Here is a 17720-nt window from a genome sequence, read left to right as displayed (position 1 = left end):
TTTTTTGGCTACAAAAAGAACCCCATCCCTGCCGGGGAAGAAACAATTGGAACCCCAGGAGGCTACTTGCAGGATCTCCCAGTTGATATAAGGAGTATGCTTCTGGAGCAAAGGAAGTCCCAGTACCACCGGGTGGATAGCCTTTTCAAGTATAAAAAAGTGATCTCCTCGTGAAGCGCCCCGGTGCGGAGGACCAAAGGAGCAGTACAAGAAGTAACTCAGCTTGGCAGATGGTCTCCCTGGATGGATGAAATTAGCACCGGAGTACAGGTGACCACAGGAAGCTGTAACTGTCTCACTAGTTCTGCTAAGATAAAGTTTCCTCTGGCTCCGGAGTCGATGAAGGCAAAAGTTGAAAAGGACCTTCAGAAGTACTTGGAGTGTCATGGGAGCAGGATTTACGCAGCCTAAGGTCAGCTCCCCCGTGACGCCTAGGCTCGAGAGTTTCCCAGCCGCTCGGGGCATTGAGCCAGCAGGTGTCCCTTGCCGGCACAGTAGAGGCAGAGACCGAGAGACCTACATCGCTGCTTCTCTTCAGGTGAAAGGTGACTACGACCGAGTTGCATGGGCTCCTCGCTGAGAGCAGGAACAGGCTCAGAGTTCATCAGGGAAACCAGGGGTCCAGAGAAAGAGGGTGCCAATGGAACCGCCCAGCGCCCAGGCTTCGGCTCCCTCATACGCTGTTGTAGACGCCGATCAATTTGGCCTGTCAGATCATTGAGTGCCTCCAGATCCTCCAGTAATTCTCGTGCAGCTAATTCATCTTTTATTGTGGAAGCCAGGCCCTCAAGAAAAATGCTCTGCAAGCTGTTCTCTTGCCAGCCCAACTCTGAGGCTAAGGTGCGGAATTCAACTGTGTACTCGACCAAAGAATGGGACCCCTGGCGGAGGTGGAGAAGTTCTGAAGCCGCAGTTGATTGATGCCCTGGTTCGTAAAAAATGTGTTTAAAAGTTCGGATGAAACATGGAAGGTCCCCAAGTAGGGAGTCCCCGCGCTTCCAAAGCGGGGAGGCCCAGGCCAGGGCCTTGCCATCCAATGATGACAGGATGAACGTTGTCTTGATCTGATCACAGGAACTGAGTAAGTTAAAGAGAGAACCTCATGAAGCAGTGGTTCAGAAACCCACAACACTGCTTCGGTTCCCCAGAGTAGCGGGGAGGCGCCGGGAGATGCAGCGGTGTGGACGGCTGTGGTGTGGCTGCAGAAGGCGGAGGAGAATCCCCTGGCATGGAGGAAGAGTGCAGACGGTTGGCCAAGAGTTCGATCATGGCCGCCAGAACATCTAGGCACTGCTGTTGCTGCTGAAGACATTGAGCCAGGCCTTTAATGGCCTGGAGGCCGGAAAGGTCTGCCGGGTCCATGGCCTTGGCAAACTGTTAGCGCTGTGGACCCTTAGACCGGGATGAGAGTTGGCGCTACCACTGAGGGACGGCCCCCCATGGTCCTCATTGCCGAAAGGCAGTGCAGGTGAGGACGACTCAGCTGGAGCTTCACCTATACCAGCCCTTGTTCCCCTCAGGTTGAGCCCTTGGGTACCTGGGCCGGCAGGTCTTAGGTGCGGGTCTCCTCAGAGAAAAAGAGTCCAGCGGCAGGCAGGGGAGAGGTGGGAATCCGGCTGGCAGTGAAGGTACGAAACGGAGTGCCAAACCGAAGGTCAAGGGCAGGCAGCAGATGAGCGGAGACGAGGTATCAAGCCAAGGGTCAAGACAGGCAGCAGATGAGCAGAGACGAAGAATCAAGCCAAAGTCAGAACCAGGAGATCAAGCCGAGGAAAAGGAAGCAGGAACCAGGGACAAGGAAGAGCACGGAGTCAGGAACAGCAGGAACACTTAGATCAGGAACAGCAACTAAGTACTCCAAAGGAGATGGACCTGATGATTGAGCCAGGGTTTAAATATCCCTCAGATCTGACGTCATCTTCAGGGGCCGGGCCATCGTTTCCCTCCATGGCCCCTTTAAGAGTCTGGCTGACTCGTGCGCGCCTAGGGGATTGCATGCGAAAGGAAGGTCGGCGGCGTCTAGAGCTGCATGGAGGCCATGCCAGCGGCTGGCTCATGACTGGAGCATGCCGCACCGAAGGCCGGGGACCCCCTACCTGCCGAGCGTCGGGGCAGGTAGGGGGGACCGGCTGCGGGTTTCCACAGCCGGGAATCCCAACACACTGGGGTTTTCATGTTCACTATTGTCCTGCTTTCACAGTGTGCCACTTCCACAGCAGCCTGTTTCTGTTGCTAATGCTGTGGTTATTAGGAATGTGCAGGAGAAAAATTTCATTTCCTTTCAAAATTAATATTGTGGGGACCTCAATTCATTTCTTTAGTTTCAAAATTTAAAAAAAATGTTTTTTTAGTTTGATTTGTTTTTCATTTGCCGTTAAAGTCAATGGGGGAAGCATTACAACCTATATTGGGCTCCAGAATTGAGGTTTTCTAATCAATTATCTTAGAACTTGTGGGAAGAAATCATCAGAAGGGGGAATGAAGACCAAAGTACCTAGAAAGATTGTGGAAAGTGGCACCAACATTGGCATTACTAGCTTAAGGCTCCATAAAAGGGCAAAGGGGTACCAGCATTTGCAGGAGTTCTTCAAATCTCTGTGAGAGGACTAAAAAAGCAGGAAAAGTGGGAAGGACACCCCAAGGCTCCATAAGAGGGCACCAGCAATAGTGATATGAACCCTTGATGGCATCTCGCGTGGCAAACTGGCACAAAAAATGGCATCAACATCCTAAGGCACCAAGAAGGTGGAATGAAGAAGAAAAGGTGGTAAAACTCCAAGGCAGGCACTGATAAAGGACCAAAGCAGCAAAAAGAGTAGCTTCAAAACACCAAAGCAACATGAGAGGTGCAAAGCATTCCCCTAAACTGGCAAGAACAACTCCAGGTGTAAGGTCTGGGATACGACAGCAAGGCACAGTGGCAAAGAGAACTCCAAGGAGTAAAGTCTGGGCACAGAAGCAATGCTGAGTGGCCAAAGATTGCCAAGGTGCTGGGTAGAATTTTAATTTTCTTGTAAAATGGGTTTTACAAACCATCACATTAAGAACATGAAATTAGTTCCGTAAATAACTGTGTCTATCTTTACTATTAAGTTGTGTGGGTTGCTTTTTTTAGAAACCTTTTCCCATATTCTGCAGCACAACTTTGGCTGTCCCATTTTCTGGTTTTGCAGGAGTTCTCTTTACTACTCTAGCTATATGATATTCAGTAAATGGTTTCTCTTGAGCATCTTTTCTCTGGTGCTTGTATTTCTTCCTTCTTTGGACAAACCACCCCTGTATAATCAACCATGAAAGAGGGTGGAAAAACCAGGCTTAGACTGTGGAGGTGCCATGCCTTGGTATTGAAACCTGTGTCTTTGTGTGTGTGTGTTTTCAAATTTTTGTTCTGGGACAAAACACCCCAGAAGAAAGCAAGTGGGGGGTGGGTAAGCCATCCCAAAGCTCCAAAGGAGGGCACCAACAACATTATGGAAGGATTACATGTGGAAGCAAGTCTCCTATGGTGGGATGGCAACTGGGCAGGTGGGCATGAGATTGTAAGTCCATGGTAGGAGAGAAACTTGTTTCTTTTGTCTTTTTTCACATGTTTGTCCTGTGGGGGAAAAACACCTCAGTGGAACTAACAAGCAACAAGGGTGGGGGAATCATGCTAGGATTATTGTAGAAGATTTAGAACAAAACAAATAACCACAAAATAGGTGGGTGGAGAGAGAGGTGACATTTTTAAAAAATTACTTTTTTCCGCTGGATAAAAGGAAGTACCCCAATAAACAAATATAATACAAAATGGAAGCAGAAAAACTCCAAAGAACATAATTAGGCAATGGCATAGCACGTAGGTAGATTCATAGCAATGATGGTATTAGGGGTATGGCAGGTAGGCATCACGCAGCAAGTCCCCTATGGTGGTACTAGAACATGAAATGAATACTCTCTGCCTCACAGATAATTTTAACACACTCGGAATATGTAAACAATTTCTCTCCTCTATGTTTTCTTTTCTGCCTGAATTTCTTCCTTAAGACTGAGGGATTTTATGGACAAACAACCTCAGTATAATCAACAAATAAACAACATGGAAGAAAGAGGTTCATTGCAGAGGAGTTAGAAAAAAACAAAGAACCATAAAATAGGTGGAGAGGAGGAAACTGTTTCTAAATTTTTCTCTTTTTGTGTATGTGTGTGGGGGGAGGGAAGCAAACACCTTAGTACAACAAAGAAACAAACAACAAACATGGAGACCCCAAAACACCCAGCCATAGCAGGTAGGTGCAATAGTACTATCAAGACCTCAGTGATGGTATAAGGGGTATGGCAATTAAGCATGTGCTGGCAAGTCCCCCATGGTGGTAATAGGAGCATAGCAGATAGGCATGTGCCAGCAAGTGGCCTATAGGGGCATGGCAGGAAAGTATGTGCCAGCAAATCCCCTATGCTGGTACTAGGGATATAACATCATAACATAGTAATGGCAGCAGAAAAAGACCATCTGGTCCATCCAGTCTGCCCAGCAAGAGTCTTATGGTAATAACTGCTACTCTGTACGGGTTACCTTTCTGTTAAGGGTAGTACCTGCTGCTCTGTGCAACTACTCCAAAGTCTTATGTTAAGGCTGGTGTTCTGTGCAGGTTACCCCCATGTATTTATTAAATGTAGTAACCACCGGTCCGTGCAGGTTATCCCCAAGCCTTATGTTAAGGGTAGTGATATTAACAATCAAAACCAAGCAACAGTCAAATTCATAACAAAATTACTGCTAGCAACATTTTTACAGGGTGAGCAGCTTTCTTGATAATTCAGACAATGCTGTTTGAACATGCATTGCTTTTGGATTTGGCCATAAAAGTAGTTCTGTACGTTTTCTGTAATGTCTATATATCAGTACCCCAGATCATAAAAGCAGGGCCCAGCATTGGCTGTTGTCTGAATTCAATTCCCTTCCCCCTCCTTCCCACCATCAAAGCAAAGATTGATGTTGCAGTTGTGTCAAAATCATGTAAGCTAATTGGTTAAATCCAAATGCCTTCTATTAGGAATAGTAGCTAGTGCTCTTTGTAGGTTACCCCCATGCCGCATTTTCTTCACTCTACCTCCAGCCTTTAGGGATCTACAGTGTTTATCCCATGCCTTTTTGAATTAGTTTACTGTTTTCATCTTTACCACCAACTCCGGCAGGAAATTCCAAGGATCCACCACCTTCTCCATGAAGAAATATTTCCTGATGTTGGTTCTAAGTCATCCCAACTGGAGTTTCATGTTGTGACCTACTGTTTGCTTTCCAATTGAAAAGGTTCAAGGATCATTAAAACCATTCAGGTATCTGAAGGTCTGCATCCCCTGCATCTTCTCTCTTCCAGGGTATACATATTCAGATCCTTCAGCCTTTCCTCATAAGTCTTCAAATATAGACTCCACACCATTTTGATCACCGTCTCTGGACTGCCTTTGTCCTGTCTCTATCCTTTTTTTAGATACAGTCTGCAGAACTGAACACAGTACTCCAGGTGAGTCCCCAGCAAGGACCTGAACAAGGGCATTATCACCTCCTTTTCTTAGTGGTTATTCCTCTCTCTATGCAGTCTAGCATTCTTCTGCTTTATTGCCTTGTCACATTGCTTTGCTACGTTCAGATCACCAGACAACTATCACCCCAAAGCTCCTCACCCAGTTAATACAAATTAGTCTTTCACCCCATCACATACAGCTCTTTTGGATTACCACATCCCAGATGCATAACTCTGCACTTCTTGGCATTGAATCCCAGCTGCCAAGTCTTTGACCACTCTTCAAGCTTTCTTAAATCACTTTTCATTCTCTCTATTCCTTCAGGCATGTCCATTCTATTGCAGATCTTAGTATCCCTTCCACAATGTTGCTCACAAAGATATTGAACAGAACCAGTCCCAAAACAGATCTCTATGGCAACACTGTTATCTCTTCAGAGGAGGTTCTGTTTACCATTACACGCTATCTCCTGTCAGTCAACCAGTTTGTAGTCCACTCCACCATTTTGGCGCTGCACCCCAAGCTTCTCCTTTTATTCATGAACCTGCAGGACCATATCAAAAACTTTGCTGAAATCCAAGTATATCATATCGAAAGCTCTTCCTTGATGGCAGCAAGACATGAGGCAACAATTCTCCTATGCTGGTATTAAGGATATGGTAGCTAGACATGAGGCAGCAAGTCCCCTATGCTTGAACTAGGGGTATGACAGCTAAACAGTCAGCAAGTCCCTTATGCTAGTACTAGGGGCATAGAAGCTAGACATGAAGCAGCAAGTCCCCTATGCTGGTACTAGAGGTATGGCAGACAGGCAGTGAGGTAACAGACCCCTGGAGTGGTATATCTGAGTCATGGCAGATACTGGCTGGAAGAGTGCCAGCAAAGTCTTCATGGTGTTTTTAATCATCTTGCCATTTACATGAAAAATATGAAAATCCAAGAAAAGGTAGATTGCATTTTAAAAATACCAGAATTCCATTAACTGTTGTGCCAACCTTGAGCGTTGAGAACTCACAATGTTTCCTGTAATTGAAAAGACATGTTCACTGGGAACTCTGGTTGGTGGGCAAGATATATACCACTGATTCACTTTGGCTAGGTCTGGCCAGACTGTTGGCCAGATTGCCCAATATGCAAGCACATATATGTTCTGACAGCGTGTCACAGATTTTTGTGCTGAGTTCTCCTTTGCCTGGGTGGGATGAGAGCCTTCTTCCAGCCAGATACTTTTGTTCTGACCTGTGCTAGGAAAGATGAATCTTTGTGGGCAACGTGGCTTTGTCGGATTGTGATGTGGGAGGAAATGCTAGCTATCTGGGTGCTGCTCCTGCTTGCATCCCTATTCTGCCCATGCCTCTGGCATTCCTTCTGATAGACCAACCATTCCAGCATCTGCTTCATCTGTGTGAGACACTTGGACTCCAGGATGTCTCTTGCTCCACTAACTTCTGCACCATTAGGTATGTTGAATTTCAGCAGGTGCCAATATCAACGAGATGGTTGATAGGCATCCTGATTTCCTCTTGCTTCTCTTGGTGAAGCTGCCCTGCTTTAACACTTCTGTGGATGTGCCCTGAAATGTTTTGCACTTCTCTAAAAGCTCTGCCACTATTCATTCTGATATGTCTTGGAGCCCATCCCCAGGGCATCCTTCATTACCAGGTGCAGACTGTGTGCAAAACATTGGATTACCTCTAAGCTCCCATCATATATTGCCTTAACAATATTTTTGCCATTGTCTGTGACAAAGAAACCTGCATTTAAACCCTTAGTTCTAGGTTTAGCTGCTAATCCTCCATCATCTCTCTTATGGCTGATATAGCATTGGGTGTGCAGCAAAGTCCATCTGTACTATGATGCTCTGTTCCTGCTAGAGCTGCTGCTTTCCCCTGCCTTTGCCAGATCCCACCAGTGTGCCATCAGGGAGAGATAAGAGTGTGTAGCATTCATGAAAGTCCAGATGTCATTGTTGAAATGCACACTCTGCCTTAGCCAGCAGCACTTGAAAGTGACTATGGCATTGGTTGCATAGACCTGGGATGAACTTCCTACTAAAGGTGATCCTGGAGGAGGGTTTATAATGAGGGAATGCCAGCTGCACAAAACGCTCAAAGCCCACATTCTCCACTAGTTACAAGGGCTGGTCATCAAGGGCAATCATTTCAGCAATGTTCTTCATTATAACTTTTGTGCTGTCTGTCTCCTATTCCAGGACAGTGCTATCAAACACCATCCCACTTCCAATATGGTAGTTTGTCACTTCTGATGCTTGGCAGAGGGGGCTGCTGGCCTGCCACCTGACTGCTGGAAGGGGTTGAAGGCATGGTGAACACACTTCCTCTTTCTACTACTTTCCCCTGAATAGAAAAAGGGGTCCCCGGGCTACTACTAGTACTTCCACCCTCTCCAGATGCCAGTACTAATGGGTGCTGCTTCTGCAGGTGATATTGCATATACCATTGTTTGTCAGGTGCCTCATTTGCTTCCCTCAACTGACATCCTTTGCACAGTTATTACACTTCACAAAACATGGATCCTCCCTAATTTTGAAGTGTCTCCAGATCACAGATTTCTTCTGCGATCCCTTTTCTACATCCTTGGTGGAGGATGCTGGCAATGGAGCTGAGGTAGAGGGTAGATTCTGAGGAACAATACTGGGGTCATCAGTTGCGCTCTCTACCTGTGCTGCCCGCTCTTCATCACTATCTTCATTTTGCTCTGTCTCCCCCATCAGCGAACTGGATGATGCTAAGACACTACTGTATATGTCTCCCAAATTTTCCATTTCCAGTATCCCTTCAATATTTTCTGATTCAGACAAGCCAAGAAAAAGTCTTCGTATGAATCAGTGACTGAAAATATTGCCTTCACAGCATCATCTCTAGTGAGGAAAAAGCATGCTGCCACTTTTGGGCTTTCCTGTTCTCCTGTTGCCTTGCTGTTACTCTCTGCCTGCAGAACGTCTGCTACCTTTTCCCTCTTTCCAAAAACAGAATGGAGTGAAACATGCTCAATGTCATCTGAACTCTGCAGTAGCAATGCTCATCTCCATATGTCAGTTTCTTCTGGATAGAGCTGGCTTCTGCCTTACTAGTCTTGAAGAAATCCTGGTTCAACTTAAATGCAGGACTACTTCTTGTCACGGCTGGGTTGGTCAATTTGGGGATGCCTACACTGGGGAGCCCACAGGGAGCAGAAGGGCCAGTGGGGTGCCCACAGGGAACAGGACAGGAGCACAGTGAGGAAACACATGGGCACAAGAAGTCACAGGAAGGCCTAGACAGGGAAGGACATGACATGGAATGAACGCAGACAGGATAGGCCCAAACAAGACAAAGACAAGGAGCACAGGAAAGAGACAAGATAGAGGCAGGTAGTAAGGCAAGAAGCCTAAACAAAGCAGGAACTAGACACAGAACAAGGGCAAGGTTAAACAGGCAAGGGTCCAAGAGCAAAGGTAAGGTTACACAGGCAAGCACACAACAGGTGACCAAAGGCAGGCAGGGAGTAGACTGTGAGGGAGATTCTTATAGTGCTGGCATTGTGCATCATGTAGCCTTCAAGGTGGCGACTAGAGCAGGTCCAAGTGTGTTCCAGTGAGGGGTTCCTGCTGGGGGGGGGCTGCCTAGCAGCTGGATTCTTGACACTTCTTTGGTTGTTACTGGCACTGCCAATCTTGCCAATTGTAGAAACATTTCCTTTACCTGCTCTGCCCTTCCCTATTGCTGCCATGGTTGATTTTGTTACTGGGGGTTTGGATATTAAAATGATTTTATATTTCTCACTAGTAGCATAACTGACTGTGTGCCTATGACTGTGCCATACTAAATTGTGTGTGTGGGTAACACAGAGACAATGCTGCAATGTGTGCACTAGTTCTGACATTGCTGAGCTTAGTGACAGGCCCTACAGCACAGCCTGGTATGCTTCAGTTCTGCATTATACTTAGTACTCACCTAGTGCCCACTGCCCACAAAATCAGTAGCAGCTCTGCAGCAATGCTCCACAATCTGCCTCCACCCTCCACAAAGGGAGAGAAAAAACTGCAGTACACCAACACAAAGCTTTTGCAGCAGTGCCTAGCTGATTTTCTCTACTAACTGGTACAATAACAGTCTAAAATGGGCAGCAGCCGAAAGGTTGTTTAGGAAAAGTTAACTATAAACGTAGAGAGTTCAGTGTCCTTCATAAACAATGTCTTCAAAAGGAATACATAGTAAATCTTGACATGTTCAATCTTTAAGATCAGCATCACTGGATCTGGTGCACAGCGATAGATTGGATTGGAAAAATGCTTCACTGTGATACATTGTCTCTGCTGTCTCCTTGACAACACGTCTGTCCTACACAAGTGTGCTAGCTGGCTGCTCTATATTTTGTATCTGTTCCTAACTGAACATCTGTTGCTCTCCTATGGATTTCTATCAGGCCATTGACTTTATTGGCTCATAGAAATCATTCATTTGAAACCAAATGGAATAACTAGGATTTGTTTTAATTCAGGGGTCCCTCTCCATTTGGGGACTCTTGAAAGAAATGAATTGGACCCAATTAGTTTTGGCATGCCTATTTGTTTTAAACAAATGCATGTTTTTGCATGCTTCTGGGTATTTTGAACTATTTTTTTTGCACAAGGACCCCTTTCATGAAAATACTTTGCATCTCAGTACAAGAGCCACTTCGTGTGAGGGAACGGCAGCCAAATAAAAATATTGCCAGGAAAAGAAGTCCATAATTCACCTGTGTTGTTTAATTGCTCCTTACTAAAAGACATGAGATGTGATTTGCCTCCTTATCTTTGATAGGGCAGAGATTCTGCTGGAAACATGCATATAGAACATTTTTTTCTGAGATGTGCAAAGTTAAATAAAAACATTTGAGTTGTATTTCCTTTTAAGTTTCTATTATTTTAGTGCTGAACACATCATTTTTCTGTAAAAGAGTTTGGAAAATAAAGAATTTAAAAAAAACAACAAAAAAAACCTTTGAGTTTGTGGTATGCAGTCTTCAAAGGGTACAGTTGGCCTGTACTAATCATTGCTGGGTACTAAGGAGGATATCTAAGTAAGGGGGTCATTTACTAAGCATTTTTCCCATAGACACAAATGGTAGAAAACTTTTAGTAAATAGGCCCCTAACTTTCAGGCCGATTCAGTGTGGTGCGCTCAGGCCGAGTGCACCGTTAGCCCCCATTTGGACGCACATTTTCCATGCGCTATTATTACCCCTTATACAGTAAGGGGTAATAGCGTGTAGAAAACGCATGTCCACCCCCCCCCCCCCCCCCCCGAAACTAATAGCACTCTCATGTTGATGAGCCTATTAGTTAGTCCTGCGTGATACAGAAAGTAAATTGTGCAGCCAAGCCACACATTTTACTCTCAGAAATTAACGTTAATTTCAGCCAGCCGGCCGGGAAAGTATACAGAAAAGCAGAAAATAATGCTTTTCTGTATACCCTCTGACTTAATATCATAGCTCAATTTTGCTGGCGTCCGTTTTCCAAACCCATGGCTGTCAGCGGGTTTGACAACTGATGCCGGTAAATTAAGCGTCGGCTGCCAAACCTGCTGACAGCCGCCGCTTCTGCAATAAGGAGGCGCTAGGGACGCACTAGTGTCCCTAGCACCTCCTTTTTACCACGGACCCTCATTTGCATAGAGAATCGCATGCCCAGGAGAGTGGCCTGGGCGTGCGTCGGGAGAGTGGACGCTCGCTTTGGAGTACTGGCTCTCCCGCGCATTTTACTGAATTGGCCCGTTTGTTTTCTGTAAATGTTGTATAATACCAGGCTGCACTGTTTGCAAGGAAATTTAACCTGAGGGTGAGTGACCAAAATCTTACCTGTACATTTCTATTGAGACTTATTGCAGGCATGAAGACACCTTCCACATTTTCAAAAGCTACTGGGCCCTGTTGTTTCCCATTGATATAAAATGCTAGTGTGTGCTTGATCAGGTCCAACAGAATGCCAATGGTGGCCCCTGTGCACATCCCACCTTCCATCCTACAAGAGACAGAGACAAATTATTACAGGAGTCTAGTTCAGTCCAGGTGCCATACTTTTCATTACTATTTCCCTATGCTTTGGATTATTTTCATTCCAGTAAAAGACAGTGTGCCAAACATAAGGAATATTCAAAATTGACCCAAGAAATTCTAAGCATTTTGTCTATTGATCCAAAATTTAAGGCTTGCTCACAATAATTTCACAGATGTACAAAAACTTAAATTTTAAAATGAAGCAGTGATAGATTTTCAGAGTGCAATTATCTGAACTGCAGATCAGAATGCACCATTTTTTGTCACGTTATTTTGCTGATGTTTTAATAACTTTCACTTAGAGTTATATATATCTATATCTATTTAATTCTGGTTGATTCCTTGAGGTGGCTTTTATATCTCATTCAAGTTTGTAATTTGGCTGTGAAGGGTGAAAACTAGAGCTGTGAAGGTAGCCTCATCTATCAGATGATTTTCTAAATACAGATGTTTGTAAATGTCCATTGTTAATTGAGATTGTAATATCCAAGAATAACTTTTTCAATGTACTAGTCCATTTTGAATTTGATTGAAGGTTGGACTACATTAAGAGTTGCAAAATTGTTTTAAGATTCTATTCATCCTCAGTTCAAATTATAAAATACTGTAAATGTATCAGAAGTACTGGAAAAGTTAGGAATATCTTGTACTCTCCATGGGAAGGTCAATTTTTTTTACTTAGGTAGATTGACTTGACTGAAAGCTATGCTTCTCTGCCTGGATAAATGTACATTTGGGCTTCCACAGTTCCCGGGGAGGTGCTTAGAATGAGAAGGAAAACAACCTGAGTATATCTGATTTTGTCCCAATCAGATGCCTCCATAAATAGCAGGTACAAAGTATGCGTGTCTTTTATGTACACATAATTTGCAGTAGATAATTTTCAAAAGGAAAATACTTAAGTAGTTAGTTGTAAGGTACATGTGCGTTGAGTGAAAAAGAACTTTCTCCGATTAGTCTTAAATGTGTTATAACTTCATGGAGTGCTCCCCTAGTCCTTCTGTTATCCAAAAAAAGTAAATAACCAATTCACATTTATCCATTCTAGACCTCTAATGACTTTAAACACCTCTATCATATCCACCCTCAGCCATCTCTTCTCCAAGCTGAACAGTCCTAACCTCTTTAGTCTTTCCTCATAGGGGAGCTGTTCCAGCCCCTTTATCATTTTGGATGCCCTTCTAGTTCTATGTACCTTCTCCATCGCAACTATATCTTTTTTGAGATGTGGTGACCAGAATACTGTACGCAGTATTCAAGGTGCGGTCTCACTATGGAGCGATACAGAGGCATTATTACATTTTCCTTTTTATTCACCATTCCCTTCCTAAAACTTGCTAACATTCTGTTTGCTTTTTTGACTGCTGCAGCACACTGAGCTGACGATTTCAATGTATTATCCATTATGATGCCTAGATCTCTTTCATGGGTGGTAGCTCCTAATATGGAACCTAATATTGTGTAACTATAGCATGGGTTATATTTCCCTAAATGCATCACTTTGCACTTATCCACATTAATTTTCATCTGCCATTTGGATGCTCAATTTTCCAGTCTCACAAGGTCCTCCTGCAATTTATTACAATCCACTTGTGATTTAACTACTCTGAATAATTTTGTATCATCTGCAAATTTGATTACCTAACTCGTTGTATTCCTTTCCAGATCATTTATAAATATACAAGCCGTTAAGCCCGTTAAAACGGGCTACATCCCTCTGTCTCTCACCTCCCCTCTTTCTCTCTCCCCTCACTCTTCACCACCCCCTCCCTCACCCACTCCTCCCCACCCTCCCTCTCCTATCACTCAGTCCCTCCCTCCCACTCAGTCTCACTCACTCCCTACCCCCCTCTCTCCCTCCCTCTCACTCACTCAGTCCCACTCACTCTCACTCAGTCCCCACTCCCTCCGTCCTCTCCCTCAGTCCCACTCCCTCCCCCCCTCTCCCTCAGTCCCACTCCCTCCCTCCCTCTCCCTCAGTCCCACTCCCTCACTCAATCCCTCCCTCCCACTCAGTCACTCCCTCCCCCCCTCCCTCTCACTCACTCAGTCCCACTCACTCTCCCTCAGTCCACTCCCTCCCTCTCTCCCCAGCCCCCCTCCCTCCCTCAGTCCCCCCCTCTCCCTCTCACTCAGTCCCACTCCCTCCCTCTCACTCAGTCCCTCCCCCTCACTCAATCCCTCCCTCTCACTCAGTCACTCCCTCCCACTCTCTCTCTCCGTCCCTCCCTCCCACTCAGTCCGTCCCTCCCTCTCTCTCTCTTCTCCCTCCCTCGCTACCGCCCGCTACCGCCGTCGCCGCTACCGCCGTCGCTACCGCCGCCGCTCGCTACCGCCGTCGCCGCCCGCTGCCGGTACCGCCGCCGCCGCCCGCTGCTGCCACTGGACGCCGCCATTTTTTTTCTTTCTGAAGCTGCCTCAGAGCGACGTGCTCGCCCGCACATGCGCGGTAGAGCTGGTCTCTACTGCGCATTTGCGGGCCGTCGGTCACAGGCCATTTATAAGGTAGATTGAAAAGCATGGGTCCCACCAGTACAGATCCCTGAAGCACTCCACTGAACAGCCCCTCCACTGAGAGAATTGTCCATTTAATCTTACTCTCTGCTTCCTGTCTTTTAACCAGTTTGTAATCCACGAAAGGACATTGCCACCTATCCCTTAAGAAATTGCCATGCTGGGTCAGACCAAGGGTCCATCAAGCCCAGCATCCTGTTTTCAACAGAGGCCAAACCAGGCCACAAGAACCTGGCAATTACCCAAACACTAAGAAGATCCCATGCTACTGATGCAATAAATAGCAGTGGCTATTAGAGATGTGCATCATTTTTTGTTTTCGTGTTGTTCTCATTTTTTGTCCGCCATGGAAAATGGTGGGTTTTTTCGGTTCGGGTCTTTTTTTTCGCGAAAAATAGGTTTTTAGTTAGCGCGTGCTAACTCCCCGTTAGTGCGCACTAACAAAAACGGTTAGATTTTGTTACTTTTTGTTAGTTTTTGTTAATGCGCACTAATGGGGAATTAGCGCACACTGACTTCCATTAGTGCGCACTAATCGGAAAAATGAATTTTTGTGAAAAAACGGGAAAATCCCGATCTTTTTTGGGCTCCCTGAAACATGCCGAATTGGACAATTTCATTGAAATTGTCCAATTCGGCAAAAACGAATGCACATCTCTAGTGGCTATTCCCTAAGTAAACTTGATTAATAGCCGTTAAGGACTTCTCCTCTGATATAGTATACTTGGATTTTCAGAAGGCGTTTGACAAAGTTGCTCATGAGAGGCTTCTAGGAAAAGTAAAAAGTCATGGGATAGGTGGTGATGTCCTTTCGTGGATTGCAAACTGGCTAAAAGACAGGAAACAGAGAGTAGGATTAAACTGACAATTTTCTCAGTGGAAGGGAGTGGACACTGGAGTGCCTCAGGGATCTGTATTAGGACCCTTACTTTTCAATATATTTATAAATGATCTGGAAAGAAATATGACGAGTGAGATAATCAAATTTGCAGATGACACAAAATTGTTCAGAGTAGTTAAAACACAAGCAGATTGTGATAAATTGCAGGAAGACCTTGTGAGACTGGAAAATTGGGCATCCAAATGGCAGATGAAATTTAATGTGGATAAGTGCAAGGTGATGCATATAGGGAAAAATAACCCATGCTATAATTACACAATGTTGGGTTCCATATTAGGTGCTACAACCCAAGAAAGAGATCTAGGCGTCATAGTGGATAACACATTGAAATCGTCGGTTCAGTGTGCTGCGGCAGTCAAAAAAGCAAACAATGTTAGGAATTATTAGAAAGGGAATGGTGAATAAAACGGAAAATGTCATAATGCCTCTGTATCGCTCCATAGTGAGACCGCACCTTGAATACTGTGTACAATTCTGGTCACCGCATCTCAAAAAAGATATAATTGCGATGGAGAAGATACAGAGAAGGGCTACCAAAATGATAAGGGGAATGGATCAACTCCCCTATGAGGAAAGACTAAAGAGGTTAGGACTTTTCAGCTTGGAGAAGAGATGACTGAGGGGATATGATTGAGATGTTTAAAATCATGAGAGGTCTAGAACGGGTAGATGTGAATTGGTTATTTACTCTTTCGGATAGTAGAAAGACTAGGGGGCACTCCATGAAGTTAGCATGGGGCACATTTAAAACTAATCGGAGAAAGTTCTTATACTCAACGCACAATTAAACTCTGGAATTTGTTGCCAGAGGATGTGGTTAGTGCAGTTAGTATAGCTGTGTTTAAAAAATGATTGGATAAGTTCTTGGAGGAGAAGTCCATTACCTGCTATTAAGTTCGCTTAGAGAATAACCACTGCCATTAGCAATGGTAACATGGAATAGACTTAGTTTTTGGGTACTTGCCAGGTTCTTATGGCCTGGATTGACCACTGTTGGAAACAGGATGCTGGGCTTGATGGACCCTTGGTCTGACCCAGTATGGCATTTTCTTATGTTCTTAACTTATCCAAACCTTTTTTGAACCTAGCTGCACTAATCACATCCTCTGGCAAAAAATTCCAGAACTATATTGTGCGTTGAGTGAAAAAGAATTTTCTCCGATTAGTCTTAAATATGCTACTTGCTGACTTCATGGAATGCACCCTAGTCCTTCTATTATTCGAAAGTGTAAATAACCGAGTCACATCTACTCATTCAAGACCTGTCATGATCTTAAAGACCTCTATCATATCCCCCCTCAGCCGTCTCTTCTCCAAGCTGAACAGCCCTAACCTCTTCAGCCTTTCCTCATAGGGGAGCTGTTCCATCCCCTTTATCATTTTTACTTTTTCTAGAAGCCTCTCATGAGGAAATTTGTCAAATGCCTTCTGAAAATCCAAATACACTACATCCACCAGTTCACCTATATCTAAGAACATAAGAACATAAGAAATTGCCATGCTGGGTCAGACCAAGGGTCCATCAAGCCCAGCATTCTGTTTCCAACAGAGGCCAAAACCAGGCCACAAGAACCTGGCAATTACCCAAACACTAAGAAGATCCCATGCTACTGATGCAATTCATAGCAGTGGCTATTCCCTAAGTAAAATTGATTATAGAAACATAGAAATGACGGCAGAAGAAGACCAAACAGCCCATCCAGTCTGCCCAGCAAGCCACGCAGTTCATCCATTTATTTATTTATTTATTTCCCACCCTTTTTCTCCCTCCCACCCATCACTATTGGCTTCCAGCACCCTCCAGCCCCAACTCCCTTCCACCCCTCCACCATGCAGAGAGCAGCGCCGTATCCGCATCCCAGTGAACATCCAGCTCAATCAGGGGTAGCAACCGCCGCAACAAGCAGGCCACACCCCTGCCCCATACTCTTACCCACCCCTGCTTTGTTTGTTTGTTTCTTGTTTTTGTTTTTTTGGAGATGGCAGCTCTCCGTGAAGGTGGAACACCAACCACTGGCCACTGGCATCCCGCTCCGTGAATGCCTCTGTGGCTACTGCCGCTCCGTGCAGTGTTTTGCTGCCTGAAGGTGGAACCCCAACTACTGGCCACTGGCATCCCGCTCCGTGAATGCCTCCATTAATGAACTTCTCCTCCAAGAACTTATCCAAACCTTTTTTGAACCCAGCTACAGTAACTGCACTAACCACATCTTCTGGCAACAAATTCCAGAGCTTTATTGTGCGTTGAGTGAAAAAGAATTTTCTCCGATTAGTCTTAAATGTGCTACTTGCGAACTTCATGGAATGCCCCCTAGTCCTTCTATTATTTGAAAGTAAAAATAACCGAGTCACATCTACTCGTTCAAGACCTCTCATGATCTTAAAGACCTCTATCATATCCCCCCTCAGCCGTCTCTTCTCCAAGCTGAACAGCCCTAATCTCTTCAGCCTTTCCTCATAGGGAAGCTGTTCCATCCCCTTTATCATTTTGGTTGCCCTTCTTTGTACCTTCTCCATTGCAACTATATCTTTTTTGAGATGCGGCGACCAGAATTGTACACAGTATTCAAGGTGTGGTCTCACCATGGAGCGATATAGAGGCATTATGACATTTTCCGTTCTATTAACCATTCCCTTCTTAATAATTCCTAACATTCTATTTGCTTTTTTCACTGCTGCAGCACACTGAGCCGACGATTTTAAAGTATTATCCACTATGATGCCTAGATCTTTTTCCTGGGTGGTAGCTCCTAAT

At 45.0% G+C, this 17720-nt stretch overlaps 1 protein-coding gene across 1 annotated transcript in view; it reads right to left on the bottom strand.

Annotated features, from left to right (window-relative positions):
• The window catches only part of TRIM67 (tripartite motif containing 67), a 257154-nt gene that overhangs the window by 24530 nt on the left and 214904 nt on the right, over positions 1-17720 (bottom strand). The window contains exon 9 of the mRNA XM_029594191.1: positions 11353-11515. Within this exon, the coding sequence (XP_029450051.1) occupies positions 11353-11515 (163 nt within the window). The remainder of the gene's footprint in view (positions 1-11352; positions 11516-17720) is intronic.

The sequence above is a fragment of the Rhinatrema bivittatum genome, chromosome 3, assembly GCF_901001135.1.
Source record: "Rhinatrema bivittatum chromosome 3, aRhiBiv1.1, whole genome shotgun sequence".
Lineage (NCBI taxonomy): Eukaryota > Metazoa > Chordata > Amphibia > Gymnophiona > Rhinatrematidae > Rhinatrema > Rhinatrema bivittatum.
Note: the sequence above shows the minus strand (reverse complement) of the source record. Positions and strands in the feature narration are given on the sequence as shown.